General features: G+C 33.8%; 1 protein-coding gene across 2 annotated transcripts in view; it reads left to right on the plus strand.

Annotated features, from left to right (window-relative positions):
* Positions 1-18,664, plus strand: part of waslb (WASP like actin nucleation promoting factor b) — a 33,562-nt gene that overhangs the window by 13,137 nt on the left and 1,761 nt on the right. The window contains exons 5-10 of one of the 2 annotated variants that reach the window (XM_049474979.1): positions 3,953-3,976; positions 8,408-8,588; positions 9,601-9,643; positions 13,832-13,985; positions 15,133-15,677; positions 17,044-17,152. In XM_049474979.1, the coding sequence (XP_049330936.1) occupies positions 3,953-3,976; positions 8,408-8,588; positions 9,601-9,643; positions 13,832-13,985; positions 15,133-15,677; positions 17,044-17,152 (1,056 nt within the window). The remainder of the gene's footprint in view (positions 1-3,952; positions 3,977-8,407; positions 8,589-9,600; positions 9,644-13,831; positions 13,986-15,132; positions 15,678-17,043; positions 17,153-18,664) is intronic. The other variant, XM_049474980.1, reaches the window with a different exon arrangement.

Here is an 18,664-nt window from a genome sequence, read left to right on the forward strand (position 1 = left end):
TCTGAGTGCTCCAGCAGAATAAAGGCTCTGGCACTCTGATCTCAGGATTAATGATGATTTTATTAAAGGTTTCCCACCTATAAAGAATGGAGAGGTCTGTCATTTTATCGTAGGTTCAGTTTAACAGTGAGGGACAAAATCATAAAAAAAATAAAAGAAATCCAGAAAAATCACATTTTAAACATTTAGATTTTTAAATAATTATCAATTTGTTTAAAGGCTAACTTGTTTTTAACTCTTAAGTTTTTTTTAACTCCAGTTTTATTTATTAATCTGTAGTTGCATTCTTATTATTTTTATTACCTTTGATTTTCTTAACTATGATTTTATTATGCAGCCATCTAAAATAAAAGATCCAGCACATCTCTGCTATCTCATTATTTTGAGATACTATCTTTTTTTGTTTGAGATAATAAGTCATTATTTTGAGATAGTAAGTCATTATTTTGAGATAGTAAGTCATTATTTTGAGATGGTAAGTCATTATTTTGAGATACTATCTGATTATTTTGAGATAGTAAGTCATTATTTTGAGATACTATCTTATTATTTTGAGATAGTAAGTCATTATTTTGAGATAGTAAGTCATTATTTTGAGATAGTAAGTCATTATTTTGAGATACTATCTTAGTATTTTGAGATAGTAAGTCTTTATTTTGAGATAGTAAGTCATTATTTTGAGATAGTAAGTCATTATTATGAGATACTATCTTATTATTTTGAGATACTATCTGATTATTTTGAGATACTAAGTCATTATTTTGAGAAGGTAAGTCATTATTTTGAGATACTAAGTCATTATTTTGAGATAGTAAGTCATTATTATGAGATACTATCTTATTATTTTGAGATAGTAAGTCATAATTATGAGGTACTATCTTATTATTTTGAGATGGTAAGTCATTATTTTGAGATACTATCTGATTATTTTGAGATAGTAAGTCATTATTTTGAGATACTATCTTATTATTTTGAGATAGTAAGTCATTATTTTGAGATAGTAAGTCATTATTTTGAGATAGTAAGTCATTATTTTGAGATACTATCTTAGTATTTTGAGATAGTAAGTCTTTATTTTGAGATAGTAAGTCATTATTTTGAGATAGTAAGTCATTATTATGAGATACTATCTTATTATTTTGAGATACTATCTGATTATTTTGAGATACTAAGTCATTATTTTGAGAAGGTAAGTCATTATTTTGAGATACTAAGTCATTATTTTGAGATAGTAAGTCATTATTATGAGATACTATCTTATTATTTTGAGATAGTAAGTCATAATTATGAGGTACTATCTTATTATTTTGAGATAGTAAGTCATTATTTTGAGATACTATCTGATTATTTTGAGATAGTAAGTCATTATTATGAGATACTATCTTATTATTTTGAGATAGTAAGTCATTATTTTGAGATACTAAGTCATTATTTTGAGATACTATCTTATTATTTTGAGATAGTAAGTCATTATTTTGAGATACTGTCCCGTTATTTTGAGATACTATCTGATTATTTCAAGATAGTAAGTCATTATTTTGAGATGGTAAATCATTAATTTGAGATAGTAACTCATTATTTTAAGATACTGTCTGAATATTTTGAGATTCTATCTGATTATTTTGAGATACTGTCTCGTTATTTTGAGATCTGATTATTTTAAGATAGTAAGTCATTATTTTGAGATACTGTCTGAATATTTAGAAATACTATCTGATTGTTTTGAGATACTGATTATTTTGAGATACTATCTTATTATTTGGAGATAGTAAGTCATTATTTTGAGATACTATCTGATTATTTTTAGATACTGATTCTTTTGAGAAGTCATTATTTTAAATTAAAAAAAATGTTTTCTCTTTTTTTACAAAAGCAAACACACTTACTACAGTATTTCAAATTTCAAATTACTTACTATCTCAAAATAATTATCAGTTTACTTAATAGGGAAAAATGTGCTGGATATTTTTATTTATTTATACTTCTTCTTTGACAGTTCTTTCCCTGTGTATTGGCCTGACTATATTGTAAATGAGTGGATAAAAGGTGGATTGATTGATTGATTACTTGTTGGTCGGTGATCAAATACTTAGCAATATAAAGAAAATTCGTTATTTAGCTAAAAAGCAAATTTGATTTTCTGGATTTTGTTTTTAAGTTTCTGTCCCTTTCAGGTTGAATGAACCTACAATAAAAAAAAATCCAGACCTCTCTTTCTTTGTATTTTTTGTTTTTTTATGTGAGGAAACTAAAAAAGCAAAATCACTTAATAGCTAAATAAGGATTCTGATAGAACTGTATTGATTAATTTTGCAGAGATGTGTGAATTAATCGTAATATTAATATGACTGTATGCATGTAAACATGACTAATCTCTTCTCTCTCCTGCTGATGCTTTAATAAAACGCTCTTCTTCTGAACACGTGTCCCTCCTCCTCCTCCTCTTCCTCTGCTGCTGGTTTTGTAGTTTATGGGAGTTGTGGGGTCTGTGGGCAGAATCTGCTTCTGATTAACTTCACTGAGTTTTAACCACTTCCTCAGAGTCCGTCTCTCACTGCGCGCTGTTCTCCTGACTCAGCACCAATAAAACTCCTCTATTAAAGCTCCGCCTCCTTAAAGAGCCAATCACACGCTGCGCTTAACCTTCTGCTCTTCTCTAAACACTAATAATAATAATAATAATAATAATAAACATCTAACTTTTATTATCAGTAAATCTCCTCTCTGCCTCTCCTGCTGATTAAAGGCAATACAAACACATTAACATTCATTTAATACAGCTGTGTTCAAAATTATTCAACCCCCCCACTGCAATAAAGTGTTTGATTTAGCAAGTTTAACATTCGTTTCTTTCTTTATTTTAATTGTTTTTATTATTTTTAGGGCCTTGTATACTAGACAAATGCGCTGCAAAAAATCTTAGCAATCTTAGCTATTTAAGATAATAATAATAAATGATAATAAATAATAATAAATCTTGTTTTCTTCTCTCATAAGATTGTTTCTTAATAAACATTGTCTGTTTTCACCTTTTACCTTATTTTAAGTACTTTGAATCAAAATAAGCACAACAAGTCTTGCACGTCTATATTTAAGGCAGAAAATCATAGATTTTTGCTTTCAAACATTTTTTTTTCTAATATACCAACATTTTTAGAAAATTATTTAATCTCAATGCTTTTTTTAGAAAGCGTTTTAGCAAGTTTAACATTTATTTATTATCTTGTTCACAAACTGATCAAATGAAGACTTTTGTAATAGATAAATCGTAAGTCTTACTTCACTCATTTTGAGAATTAGTTTTTAAAATCTTACTAAAAATGTAAGAAAATCCTTAAGCTATTTAAAAGTTAGCCTGCAGCTAATCCCGGCTAGCACTGAAGGAGCAGCATGAGCATTGCTCGCTAACTGTCCTAATCGCTAGCTCTTTCACTGTTCAAAAGAAAGTATATCTGCCTGTAACCTGCACATTTACCGCTAGCTTTGAGTTAGCTGCTAATGCTAATGCTGCTGCACCCAGCCTTAGTGGAACTCTGGAAATCTAAGCTTACTGTAAATAAACAGAAGTGAAATCTGTGTAGATTTTTGTTTTTTCTTAATTTACCTTAGCTTTACAGGTCTCTGCTCCCATATTATTTTGCAATGTGCAACTTAAATTGCAACAATATGTTTTCTAATATACCAACACATGTAATTTTTGTGATTTACCTATTGACACAATTATGATTAATAATCAACCCCTTAAAGATTACCTTTCTTAAGAACAGAACATTTTATTTAAATTGCATTTTTAGGTCTATATTTGACCTGATTTGATCCGAACAAGATCAAAAAATAAAAATTAAACTTGCTTAAACACTTTACTGCAGTGGGGTTAAATAATTATGAATACAGCTGTATTTAATAATAAGTCTAAGAATAATAACAGATATATTTTAATTTTGTCTTCCAGAAAAAAGACGTGATCCACCGAATGGTAGGTTCTGTTCTGCTTGATGAATTAAACTGTTGTAAAACGGTTGGAGGAGAGCTGTGTAGACGTCAGGTTCATTTGCAGGCTCTGTTCCAGATGTTTATGTGTTTTTTTGTTTGAAGTGTTGCAGTGCTTTTAATCCTCTCAGCGTGAAGCAGTTTTACCACCATATGTAGCCCATATGATGCAGAGTCTCCCAGTAGCTACAGTATACGACACTAATTCCCCCCGTAGATTATAGTCTGCTTCCTTTTAGCCGCCTCCACCTTCTAAAAGAGCCTAAGACCCAGTTCCAATTCTTACGTGTACCTCTAAATCTCTGCCCATATGATGAGGAGATTGCTTGCTGGTTCGAATCCCGATCATGCAGCTTGCCATCAGCTGCCGGAGCCCTGAGAGAGCACAGTTGGTTGGTCTTGCTCTCTCTGCGTGGTTACAGTACAGTAGATGGCGCTCTCTCTTTCCCCTCATCACTCCTAGGGTGATGTGGATCAGCACAAGGCTGCATCTGTGAGCTGATGTATCAGAACCACAGAGTCGCTGCGCTTTCCTGAACCGTCGCTCCTCTTCATTCCTGTTGGATGTGTTCTGGAAGAACCTTTACGCCTCTCTGGTTATAAATATTAGGCCAGGGTTAATCACTGTAAGAGGATTTTCTCTCTCTCAGCTGTTAATGTTCACCTCCCCCCTTCCCAAATACTATACTGAGCCTGTGTTTAATTGGAGGATGGACGGGGAGAGGGAGAACTGGTCAGGGGCCAGTTAAAGTGGCTTTTTGGCAAAATGTATAGTTTATTTACACCATTTTTGTGTGAATTCATCTTTTTTTTTAACATTTTTTCTTTATATATTTTTTTCTTTATTTAGTTGAGTAATTGTTTCTTCTCATAACCTGGATTCGAACATTACTCAAATATTCACTATTCACTGTATACCTGTAACTCTACCTCTTCACTACTTTACTTTAACTGATGCTCTCAAACTAACTTTATTAAGAGACAAGAAATTCAAGTAATTAACTCTTGATGAGTTCAGCACAGCTGTTAACTGAAAGCTTGAATGAATTCCTGGTGACTCTAATCCAGAAAATCCTGAGATGTGCAAAACTCATCATCTAAGCAAGACAATGTATTTTGGTACAAAATGTATTCTGGTTTGTTTAACTGCTTCAAATCCCAGTCATGCAGATTGCCATCAGCTGCCGGAGCCCTGAGAGAGCACAGTTGGTCTTGCTCTCTCTGGGTGGGTGCAGTACAGTAGATGGTGCTCTCTTTTTCTCCTCATCACTCCTAGGGTGATGTGGATCAGCACAAGGCTGCATCTGTGAGCTGATGTATCAGAACAGAGTCGCTGCGCTTTTCTCCGAGCGTTAGCACTGTGATGCTACTCGGTAAAAAGTTTAAAAAGAGACAGAGTCTGACTTCACATGTGTCGGATGAGGCGTGTGCTGGTCTTCTTCACCCTCCTGGTGTTGGAGCATCACTAGGGATAGAGGGAGATAAAAAGCGGAGTTTCAGCTGAATGGGTGAGCCAATCGGCCAGATAAATGGGTAAAAAATTAGAAAAAATTGGGAAAAAATTAGAAATAAGTCTTAAAAATATAAACATACGTTAGCCAGACGGACAAGAAGCAGTATTTTCAATTAAGAATAAAAATTTATGAAGAAAAAATGTTCAGTGTAGTATCAAAGACACACCACTGGATAGACAAAAAAAGGAATAGAAAGAGAAATAAAAAAAGCATTAAAAGAGAATGTTTTTTAATGATCAAGTTACGGAACAACATACCATTGCACAGTAGGCAGGCCTCTTCACTGTCTGTTTTTAAAACTTGTCTTAAAATATCTTTTTATTTTCAAGCTTTTGACCCAAAGTGAGATTTGATATTGTTTTTTTTTATGTTTTTTACCGTAAGTTTTATCTTTTTGTTTTATTTTTTTTTTGTCTTATTATGTTTAGTGTTTGTTTTTGTTTTATAATTGTTTTTTTAATTTTTAAGTGCTTTAAAAAATTAGGTTGAGTTGAGTTGATCAAAGGTGAAGTAGTTCAATCTCAAATTACATAAAAAAAAAAAACCTTTGAATTTAATTATTACTTAAATGTTCCTCACTAAAAACTGTAGTGGTGTATGTTTAGAGACTCCAGACTGAAATAAGTAAAAGTGGCCCATTTTTTGATTGGCTGTCCTACTTGGCCTTTGCCCATTGGACCCCTGGAATGCCGCCACAGGAGGGTTTTTTTTGGTCCAACCAAATCTTAAATCAGCAAAGATTTAATGCTAAACTACCAAAATAAAAGTAATTCTTGTCCAAAAAGAAACAAGAAGATGCCAGAATATGAAGTAACCAAAGATACAGAATAAATTGGTTCTAAATGGTTCTAAAGAAACATATTGATGATATTCTCTTGTCTAGACGTAGACGGATCCTCACCACAGACTCTATACGCTATATTTAAAAGAAACAGAGATTTGCGGTGGATTACGTCGCGATTGGACGGTTACGTAAAAGAAGCCGAGAGGTCTGGCGTAATTTGCTGGGATTAAAGCAGACAGAAGCTCACAGCTGGAGCAGTGGATTCCAGCTGCTGAACTGAAGCAGCGAATGCGATTTCTCAGCCAGTACAGCGAATTTTAGTGGACTTTTCTTCACGCAGAACCATCAAAATGATGTTCTGCACCACCTTCCTCTCTGCGCCTCCATCTGAAGAGCTGCTGGACGGAGGTTCAGACCTGGGCAGCTGCCTCACGCTCCTGCACTGCCTGGTGATTCCTCAGGACGAGATTTGCACTTCGTTTTCGGAGCCGAGCGCTCGCCTCTCGCTCAGCCCCAGTGAACACTCCTGTGGAGTCATGGGTAAAGTTCTTCTGAATGCCAGTTTGGGAGCTGTGGATGTTGGGGGACCTGGAATCAGCAGTAGAGAATCTAAAATTTTACCAAACTCTTTAGAAAGGCAGGAGCGCAAAGGTAGGTAGGTCTCTCAGGGACTGATGAGGGTGGTTGATGAGGTTTTAATGCGTTTAAATGCGTTTTAATGCCATTTTTTATTGTGTGTTTGTGAGAGGCCAACAGTCCAGGCCAAAAAGTTTGGACACACCTTCTCTTTTTCAGTGTGTTTTCTTTATTATCATGATTATTTACATTGTAGATTCTCACTGAAGCATCAAAACTATGAATGAACTCATGTGGAGTTTTATGTACTTAACAAAACAAAACATGTTTTATATTCTAGTTTCTTCAAAATAAAAGCCCCCTTTGCTCTGATTACTGCTTTGCACACTCTTGGCATCATTCTCTCAATGAGCTTAATTTAAGAGGTGGCCACCTGAAATGAAAAGTTTTCCAACAGTCTTGAAGGAAGGAAGGAGTTCCCAGAGGTGTTTATTAGCACTTGTTGCTCCTTTGTCTTCTTCACTCTGTGCTCCAGCTCACCCCAAACCATCTGGATTGGGTTCAGGTCCGGTGACTGTGGAGGTTCAGCTCATTTTTTATTAAGTACATAAAACTCCACATGTGTTCATTCATAGTTTTGATGCTTCAGTGAGAATCTACAATGTAAATAATCATGAAAATAAAAAAAACGCACTGAAAAAGAGAAGCTGTGTCCAAACTTTTGGCCTGTACTCTAGGTCTCTCAGGGATTGATGAAGGTGGTTGATGAGGTTTGAATTTGTTTTAATGCATTTGTTTATTGTGTGTTTGTGTTTGTGAGAACTGCATACTTTGTACCTTGTACTTGTAGCACCAAGTGGACCAAAAAGTAGAGATGGGACCGATCCGATACAGTATCGGTATCAAGGCTGATATTGACGTAATTTAACGTATCGGATATTGGGTGACCGCAGCCGATCCACTTACCGATCCATATTCCAGTCCACAGCTTGAGCTGGACAATAAACCCGCCGTAGCATTAAACACAAAACGCATCACTGATCCGGATTCCAGTTCCACAGTTTACCCTGAACCTCTTACCCTGAGTCTCCTGCGCAACCAGTGCAAAAAATTTGTCTATAGCCCTAACATATTTAATATTTCGCTTTTTTTTATATATATATATTTTTAAATATTTAATAAAAAAAAAAACTATTGTGTGTTTGTATATAAAGTGTTTCAAATAAATGTATTTTCTTTGGAATACATTTACATTAAATGCACTTGTGTATAACGTTACTCTTCAAAGGGCTGTGTGGTCTGTTTCATTATATCATTATATAATTTTAATCATAGTACCAAATTAACAATAAACTAAAAGTATCAGTATTTGTATCGGTATCGGCAGTTTTATATCGAATCGGATCATCCCACTACCAAAAAGAGTGGATGATGTACTATAAGAGGAGGTGGCTGTATATATAAAAATGAAAAGAAAAATAGAAATAAGAAGATGAGTCATAGATTCAACGTTGTTTGTTTTCTTTCTCATCGTTCTTTTCAGGACCCACTTTGCCGATGGCGACGGTGGACATCAAGAACCCGGAGATCAACAACGTTCGCTACTACAACAACACGCCACTCAACAGCAACCTGCACAGCAACTTCAAAAAAGACAAGGGCAAAGGAAAGAACAAGAAGAAGAAGATCTCCAAAGCGGAAATTGGCACACCAAGCAATTTCAGGTGGGTTTCAACTTCCTGTTCGTTGCGTTGAGTGTGCGTTTGGTTAAGACGCAGTTTAGTTGATTGTATTAGGGATGCACTGAATATTCGGTAACTAAAATTATTCTAAAATGTCAGAAAATGGCAATAATTTGTATTAAACAGTGACATTTTTGAAGCCTCAATCAAATCTCAACAAGCTGATATATTAAATACAGCTCTGGAAAAAAAACAATTCAGTTTCTGAATCAGTTTCTCTGATTCTGCTATTTATAGGTTTATGTTTGAGTAAAATGAACATTGTTGTTTTATTCTATAAACTACAGACAACATTTCTCCCAAATTACAAATAAAAATATTCTCATTTAGAGCATTTATTTACAGAAAATGAGAAATGACTGAAATAACAAAAAAAGATGCAGAGCTTTCAGACCTCAAATAATGCAAAGAAAACAAAAAGTTCATATTCATAAAGTTTTAAGAGTTCAGAAATAATCAATATTTGGTGGAATAATCCTGGTTTTTAATCACAGTTTTTGTTTTCATGCATCTTGGCATCATGTTCTCCTCCACCAGTCTTACACACTGCTTTTGGATAACTTTATGCTGCTTTACTCCTGGTGCAAAAATTCAAGCAGTTCAGTTTGGTGGTTTGATGGTTTGTGATCATCCATCTTCCTCTTGATTATATTCCAGAGGTTTTTAATTTGGTAAAATCAAAGAAACTCATCATTTTTAACAGAGCTGTATATTAAATTGTAGTTTATTAATTGTTTTGAATATTTAGATCAATGCAAAATATTGTTTTATTATCAAGAAATTGTGCTCATAAGGCAGGTCTGCCTAATCTCTTATACGAGTACCCACGCTGTGTAATCTGCAGCTTTATATAGCGTGTGCTTCAGGAATCGGGTTAAGATACTATACGAGGTTTCTGCGCTGTATGTTGTGTAGTGTATGTTTGGCTGTAAAGATCAAATTTTGACCTTAATCTGAACCTCAGTCTGATCACTTACGTGTTTTATCCTTTCAGGCATATCGGACACGTCGGCTGGGATCCCAACACAGGATTTGATGTGAGTATTTTTGCAGCAGTGTGTTTATATATATATATATATATACATTTCTCATTTTCTGTAAATAAATGCTCTAAATGAGAATATTTTTATTTGTAATTTGGGAGAAATGTTGTCTGTAGTTTATAGAATAAAACAACAATGTTCATTTTACTCAAACATAAACCTATAAATAGATAAATCAGAGAAACTGATTCAGAAACTGAAGTGAACTCTCTTCATTTTTTACAGAGTTGTATATATATATCACTGAATATCAAGCATATTCAAATATAGAAACAATATTTTATTTCAGTAACTCAATAGAAGATGTTAAATGAATATATCATATAGATGTATTACACACAGAGTGATCTATTTTAAGATTTGGTGATTATGAAGCTTACAGCCAATGAAAACCCAAAAATCAGTGACTCAGAAAGTTAGAATATTATTTATTATATAAGACCAATTGGTGATTTTGGCAGTGTGGACAATTTGCCAAGCAAGTCCTGCTGGAAAATGAAATCTGCATCTCCATAAAAGGTTTTTTGGGGGTTTTCATTGGCTGTGAGCCATAATCATCAACAATAAAAGAAATAAACGCTTAAAATTGAACTGTGTTTTGAACTGAATTACTGAAATAAAGCAACTTATTAATTATATACAATTTTGTGGAGATGCACTAGTACGTATGTATGTGTGTACTGTATATATATATATATATATATATTAAAATGAATTTAAGAGCTTTTTTGCAGGAGTAATCTCCTATATTACACAATGAGATTTGAAGAAGAAAAAAAATTACAGATCATCATAATCCAAACTAGTCATACTTTAAAAAGAGGAAGAAAAAAGTGGAGTTCATTCGTTCATTCAGTCTCTCTGATGAATTTTGCTTACGTCAGATGGGCGGGGATGATTTTATATATTTATTTTTTATAGCGCTGAGTAGGAGATTATTTAAAGGAGATTTATTGAATTTTTACTCTGGATTTCTACAGTATGTGATTTCAGTGCCTGGATTAGAGCCAGGGACAAGAGGGATCAAAACACAGTAATGATGTTCTCATAATAATCCCACAGTACATCAGGATTTATCAGCTGGTTTGTTTATATGCTGCCATATTGTGCGTATAACAGGACTTTATTTGATTTAGTGATTTATTTAAAGTTATATAATTTAAATAGGCCTGCATTGATAAATACGTTATATATTATATGGATTTATCGTACAATAAATGAACATAATCTCAGTGATATATGATAATGTTCTATATGGTCTATATTGTGTTTATATATTGTGTATTTTTGTTCACATATATAACAGAATGAACAGTATTTTGACCATTCAGTGCTTAAATAACTGTAACTCAATAATTAAGAACTAAAATTAGAATTTATTGACTTTTATTTTCGTTTTTTTATTTAATTTTCTGTTCCACCTTAAATGCTGCAGCCTCTGCTGTCTAGTGCACCATTTTTAAGGTGGAACGGGACAATTCAAATGTATTTATTTAAATTTGATAAATACATTATATATTATGTGGATTTATCGTACAATGTTGATATGGTCTATATTGTGTTTATATATTGTGTATATATTTGTTCACAAATATAACAGAATGAGCAGTCAGTCGTTCTAAATAACCAATCAGTGCTTTAATAACTGTAGATGAATAATAAACTATATATTTACCAAAATATAATAAAAGACAAATTTGTTGTCTTTAAAATACTTTGCTATGCATTTCTATAACATTATTTCATTATGTCAGCGGCATTTAATGGCCTTAATGGAGCAACTAGTTCAGCAATTGATTATTATTGTTCGTTCCTTAATTATTTTATTATTTTACTTTTCCGTTCCACCTTAAATGCTGCAGCCTCTGCTGTCTAGTGCACCATTTTTAAGGTGGAATGGTAAAAAAATTAGCTAACTAACTACTGAGACAAACTAATATCTATATAAAATGTTGAAACTATACATTAAACTACAGTAATATAGCTTGGTGGTTATCATCAATCAATTTTTAACAAGGCTCTATAATAATATCACGATATTTTATGGTATTTTCGCGATAACTGTACTCTTGGTTATATGATAAAACACTGAATTTAAGAAAATATTTCAAGAATACACGACTGCAACAAAATCAAATTTTATTTAATTTTATTATTGCATACAATATGATATAAGGCACACCCCTGATATTAACTAAGATTTTAAAAAATACAAGAATTTGATCAGATTTACAGTAACAGAAGTCAATGATCCAGAATATCATGATAATAATAGTAATAATGCACTCCATATATCTCCATATATCCAGGATTAAAGTAGAATAAATGATACTGTACAGATATAATCTGTCTCTAGTAGATATATAATGGGAAATGAGAACAGTGTGAATCTTTCTTTTGATAAAAACAGTAAAAAAAAAAAGTAGAACTCTGATGTGATAATTAGGGGGGGTGATATATAGGCACCATATTTCAGTATATAATATTGATCACCATATTCAAAAATGGGATTGAGTATATCTATAATATCTAGTATAAAGTACAGGATGTTCCTGCAGTATTAATCCCATCAATATTAAATAAAAAGAACAGTAAGCAGGAGCGTATGAAGTTTTGAAAATAGGAATATTCTGTAAATATATCAGTATTCCTGGAATCATATTTAACCTGGTTTAATCTCGTTGCTGTAATGCATTAATATATATTATTATTATTGTCCTGTTATTAATCATATTTAACCCAAGTTCTAAATCCTTAATTCTCCACAAGATGGCAATACCAAAACAGCAGTGTTACAGCGGCCATAATGGAAAATATGAGGGACATTAAATGATTCATTTGTATTTCGAAAAATATTGATTTTAAAATGTTAAAAGTTCAGGAAAGAGCCATTTTTATGATTTTTATTAATTATGTTTTGACATTTGCAGATGATTTATCCTGAAATATGGTGCCTATATATCACCCATCCCTAATTATCACATCAGGGTTCTACTTTTTTACTGTTTTTATCAAAATAAAAATTCACACTGTTCTCATTTCCCATTATATATCTACTAGAGACAGATTATATCTGTTCAGTATCATTTATTTTACTTTAATCCTGGATATATGGAGATATTTGTAGTGCATTATTATTATTATTATCATGAATTAGTATAATTCTGGATTATTGACTTCTGTTACTGTAAATCTGATAAAATATATATTTTTAGATATTTTTTTATATTTCAGTTATTAGAGGTGAGCCATATCATATTGTGTGCAATAATACAATTTAATTTTCATTTTGTTGCAGTAGTGTATTCTTGAAATATATATATATATTTTTATTCAGTTTATGTCATGTCGCCTAAATAATTGTGAAAATACCATGAAATATTGTAATATTATTTTAGGGCCATATTGCCCTAAAGCACAAAACAAGTCTTTATATAAGAAAAATGCTTTTTTTTTTTTTATACAGTTGTTTGCCAATAATTTCCAAACACTGTCAAAAAACTGTTTCAAATCCTTCACTCACTCAAACTAGTGCTCTTCAGGCTAAAAAGCATATCTTTTTTTGCATGCTATCAAAATAAAAGTCCCATTGTTTTTTTTTATTTTAATTAAACTGACATTATGGTTACTTTCATTAAATAAAAATAAAAATACTTCTAAACAAACGAAACAAATATGAAATCTTATCAATCGCGACAAACTGAATATTTAACTTTCTTGTATACATGTCCTGTTATCCAATCACATTGTGACTATATTGACCAGTTACTGTACATCAGATCAAATCAAATTTATTTGTATAGCGCTTTTTACAAATGATGTTGTCACAAAGCAGCTTTACATAAATGTGATCAAAACCTAAAAAATACACAATGCAAAACCCTGTATAACCCTATATATACTATGAAGATAATATAGTATACAGATAATATATTCTCTGCTTAATTGAGTCAATGTTTTCATTTAATGGTTTATTCCACCAAAATAATTTTACCAGACTAATAACTCTACAGTATTTATCCTGGGAGTGTTATTGGTTCCCTGGTGTGTTTCTGATATATTGTAAAGTGCAGGGCAGGTATAATACACAGCTGTAATTGCATTATTGAGTAATTTAGTTTGCATTTTGCAGCCATTATCTAATTACTGATGATTTAACTTGATTTATTTGTTGTTTTGCAGCTTAATAACCTGGATCCAGAGCTGAAGAACCTCTTTGACATGTGTGGAATCTCTGAGGACCAGCTGAAGGATAAGGAGACGTCGAAGGTCATTTATGACTTCATCGAAAAGAAAGGAGGAGTAGAAGCTGTGAAGGATGAGCTCAGAAGACAAGGTAAGAGATTTACTACCGTATTTTTTGGACTTTAAGGCACACTATCAATGAACGTCTAATTTCTGGTCTATTTTCCTACATAAGGTGCAGCAGATTATAAAGCGAATTAAGCAACGCTAGTAAGGATGCTACATCAAAGTTAACAAGAGTGTCGCCATGTTTTCCTTCTAATGGGGAAGCACCTAAATAAACAAAACTGTAATTCTTAAAATATATATATATATATACATATATATATTTTTTTTTTTAAGTCAAACGAGTGCTGGATGTTAATCTACACAGATTTCTTTCCTGAAAACTGTCTATTTACAATAAGCTTAGATTTCCAATATTTTGTCTCAGGGTGAGATTTCACTGAAGTGTCTCCAGCACTAAGGCTAGGTGCAGCAGCATTAGCATTAGCCGCTTAACGCAAAACTAGTGGAACGTAAATGCTGCCCGATAGCGCTACACTGAGGAACCCTGAGAGTCTTTACTGCTCCTTAATACCCGAGTGTTAGAATTCAGATTATAAGGAGCGCTGATGATTTTTGGGAAAATGAAAGGATTTTAGGTGTGCCTTATAGTTCGAAAAATACGGTCATTTTTTAATTCACAAACCTTAACATACAGCCTTCTGGTTCAACTCTGCTGCCTAATTTAAGGTGTCAAGTTTCAAATGAAACCACTTATTGCGTCAAGTTAGAAAATGTATCAGAAAATTAGAATATTATTTTAAGACAAATCTGTACTTTTGGCAGTGTGGACAGTGTGCCAAGTCCTGCTGGAAAATAAAATCCACATCTCCATTTTCACTGGCTGTTAGCCATAATCATCAACAATAAAATTAACAAACACTTTAAAATAGATTACTTTGTGTTTAATACATCTATATAATATATATTCATAAAGTTTAAAGAGTTCAGAGATCAATATTTGGTGGAAAAACCCTGGTTGTTTTTTTAACCACAGTTTTTTTTTTCTTCATGCATCTTGGCATCATGTTCTCCTCCACCAGTCTTACACACTGCTTTTGGATAACTTTATGCTGCTTTACTCATGGTGCAAAAATTCAAGCATCATCCGTCTTTTTCTTGATTATATTCCAGAGATTTATCATAAATGTATTTTTACAACATATTTTTTTATGTTTTCTCTCTCTCTTAAGCTCCTCCTCCTCCTCCCTCCAGAGGTGGCCCGCCTCCTCCTCCACCTCCTCACAACTCAGGCCCGCCTCCTCCTCCTCCACCCTCTAGAGGAGGCAGAGGAGCACCGCCCCCACCTCCTCCCTCCAGAGCTCCCTCCTCTGCTCCTCCTCCTCCTCCGCCCTCCAGACCGGGTATGGGAGTGCCTCCACCTCCTCCACCCCCGAACCGGGGCCACGTTCCAGCCCCGCCTCCACCCGCTCCTGCCTCCATGGCCCCACAGGCTCCACCCCCTCCACCTCCTCAGTTTTCTTCAGGAGGAGCACCACCACCTCCTCCACCTCCGCCTCCTCCACCGGGACCGCCTCCACCCGCACCTCCTCCACTCCCGGGCGTGGATTCGGGAGAGACCACACCCTCTTCAGGGGGCGGGAAGTCGGCTCTGCTGGAGCAGATCCGGGAGGGGGCGGCGCTGAAGAAAGTGGATCCGGGGAACAAGCCGTCCGGAAACAGCGGCGGACGAGGAGCGCTCCTAGACCAAATACGACAGGGAATCCCGCTCAAAACTGTGAGAATTTACCATCATTTTATCTCTTTATCTTTATTATTAATAACTTTATTACTGCAGTTCTTCTCCTCCTGTCAGATTAACTCTAACTCTAATTCTAATTCTTCTCTTCAGTTCTGCTGAAACTGAGACTCAGTCCTTATTAATCATGTTGATCTAAAGAGCTAAAGGCTAAAGCTGCTGTTTCCATGTGGGTCAGCCAGACGTCTTCCTGTAGCAGTTTTTTTGTCTCCAGTTTCTAAGAGTCTTTATTTGAAGGTGTAGAAACAGTACTCACCGCTCTCTGACTTCTGTATCTGTAATTTCTCTAAAGAAAAGAAAGAACTTCTACTTTTAATAGTTTTAACAGAGTTCTCTGTGTTTCTGTTTTAGTCTTTTATTCTAGTTATTATGATGATGAAAGTGTGAATGTGCTGTAAGTGTATGTGTGTAATAATTGACATTTTAAAAATCCTTTTCCAAAGCTTAGTTTATTTTTATTGCTATTTACAGCTGCAGCTGTATTGCTGTTTAAAGCTGTTAACCAATTGACATTTTGCTAAAAAAAAAAATGCAATACACTTTTATAATATACTATTATTATTATTATTATTATTATTATTATTATTATTATTATTATTATTATTATTATTATTATTATATATGTATTTTTACAATAATATATATATACAGCTCTATAAAATTATGAGAGCACTTCAAAATGTGAATCAGTTTCTCTGATTTTACTAAATTAAAAAGCTCTGGAATATAATCAAGAGGAAGATGGATGATCACAAACCATCAAACCACCAAACTGAACTGCTTGAATTTTTGCACCAGGAGTAAAGCAGCATAAAGTTATCCAAAAGCAGTGTGTAAGACTGGTGGAGGAGAACATGATGCCAAGATGCATTAATGAAAACTGGGATTAAAAACCACCAGGGTTATTCCACCAAATATTGGTTATTTCTGAACTCTTAAAACTTTATGAATATGAACTTGTTTTCTTTGCATTATTTGAGGTCTGAAAGCTCTGCATCTTTTTTGTTATTTCAGTCATTTCTCATTTTCTGTAAATAAATGCTCTAAATGAGAATATTTTTATTTGTAATTTGGGAGAAATGTTGTCTGTAGTTTATAGAATAAAACAACAATGTTCATTTTACTCAAACATAAACCTATAAATAGCAAAATCAGAGAAACTGATTCAGAAACTGAAGTGATCTCTTCACTTTTTACAGAGCTGTATGTTTTTTCAGTTTTTAGTTAATTTGTTTCCTATAAAAGTTTTATATTTTGTACACTGGATTTTGTACCGTTTCCAGTTACTGACTGGACCTGAAGAGCTTAAACAGCAAAAATAAACTTACACTGGTGTTTTTTTCAGGTGTCAGATGCGCCTCAGCCGCCCACGCCCACCTCGGCTCCCTCAGCTGGGATAGTTGGAGCTCTGATGGAGGTTATGCAAAAGAGGAGCAAAGCAATCCACTCTTCAGGTGTGTAAGAGATATTTAGGAGGAACCAACAAATTAAAAATGCTCACAATTTTAAGCAAATAAAAATTCTCCTAAGGTGTATCTCTTGATCCTAGTGTTTACATACAAGCTATGGATATTCTGAAGTAAACAATGAAGCACTGTTGTAAGACGCTCTGGATAAGGGCATCTGCTAAATACCTTAAATATAAATGTACATATAAGCATATTTTCATGCATTTATATTTAATGAGTCAATTATATATTGAGTTAATTTCTAATAAATAGGAATGGACCGAATATTTGTCAACGCAAAAATGTTCAGCTGAGAATAAAAGTGTAAAAACTCAATAATTTATACCCAACAATGACCTATTTATTTTAGGTCATATTGCAGTGTTTCCTCTACTAATTATTTTCAGCAGCTACACCACTTTACTGGATTCTAAGATACAAAACGAAACAAAAAAGACGTCAGAATTCGCTAAAAATCAAGGATCACTACCAGTGTCCACAGGGCTGTGAAAAGTTTCAGCGAGTAATCCAGCTCAGAATAACAGTTAACTAGTATCTCTGCTAAAAAAAATAAATAAATAAAAAACACTCCCTAAAACACATTTTTTCTAAAAGCTATAATGACTATAATGTTAAAATATTAAAATGTTAATGTTGATAAATATAATTTGGGATACACAAAGCTCCTCCCTATTGTTTCGGCTGCATGAATGATCACAGTATAAACCAATAGGGAGTGGGAATGGTATATGTTTCTACTTCTTTACATCCAATCACAATCAGATTCACTCTATCTGGATGGAGAGATTTATCTGGATAGGGGTTTTATTGAACGATGAAAAGCCAGAATAAAAAAACAGCTGAAATGAAACAGGAGTAACAAGACTATTTTTATTAAAATGTAAGGAGTAGAAAGTTCAGATAACAAATAGCTTTACTACGCAGGCCTCCCGGCCAGTAAAACCACTCCAAATGATCCAGAATACAGCAGCACGTCTGGTCTTCAACCAACCAAAACGGGCACATGTCACTCCGCTGCTCATTGAGCTCCACTGGCTACCGGTTGATGCTCGCATCAAATTCAAAACTCTTACAATCGCCTACAAGGTGATGACAGAACAGCTCCTTCCTACCTGCACTCGCTCCTGAAGGCTTACGCTACCTCCCGGCCGCTGCACTCCTCCAATGAACGTCGCCTCGCTTTACCAAACAAACATTCACACAAAGCAATCCAGACTGTTCTCATACAGAGTTCCCCAATGGTGGAACAAACTACCTTCCACTACCAGATCAGAAGAATCTCTCACTATCTTTAATAAACTCCTGAAGACAGAGCTCTTCAAAGAGCACTTACTCTCCTAACACCTCTAACTAACTACCTTCTACTACCAGATCAGGAGAATCTCTCGCTATCTTTAATAAACTCCTGAAGACTGAGCTCTTCAAAGAGCACTTACTCTCCTAACACCTCTAACTAACTACCTTCTACTACCAGATCAGGAGAATCTCTCACTATCT

The sequence above is a fragment of the Astyanax mexicanus genome, chromosome 2 (assembly GCF_023375975.1).
Source record: "Astyanax mexicanus isolate ESR-SI-001 chromosome 2, AstMex3_surface, whole genome shotgun sequence".
Lineage (NCBI taxonomy): Eukaryota > Metazoa > Chordata > Actinopteri > Characiformes > Acestrorhamphidae > Astyanax > Astyanax mexicanus.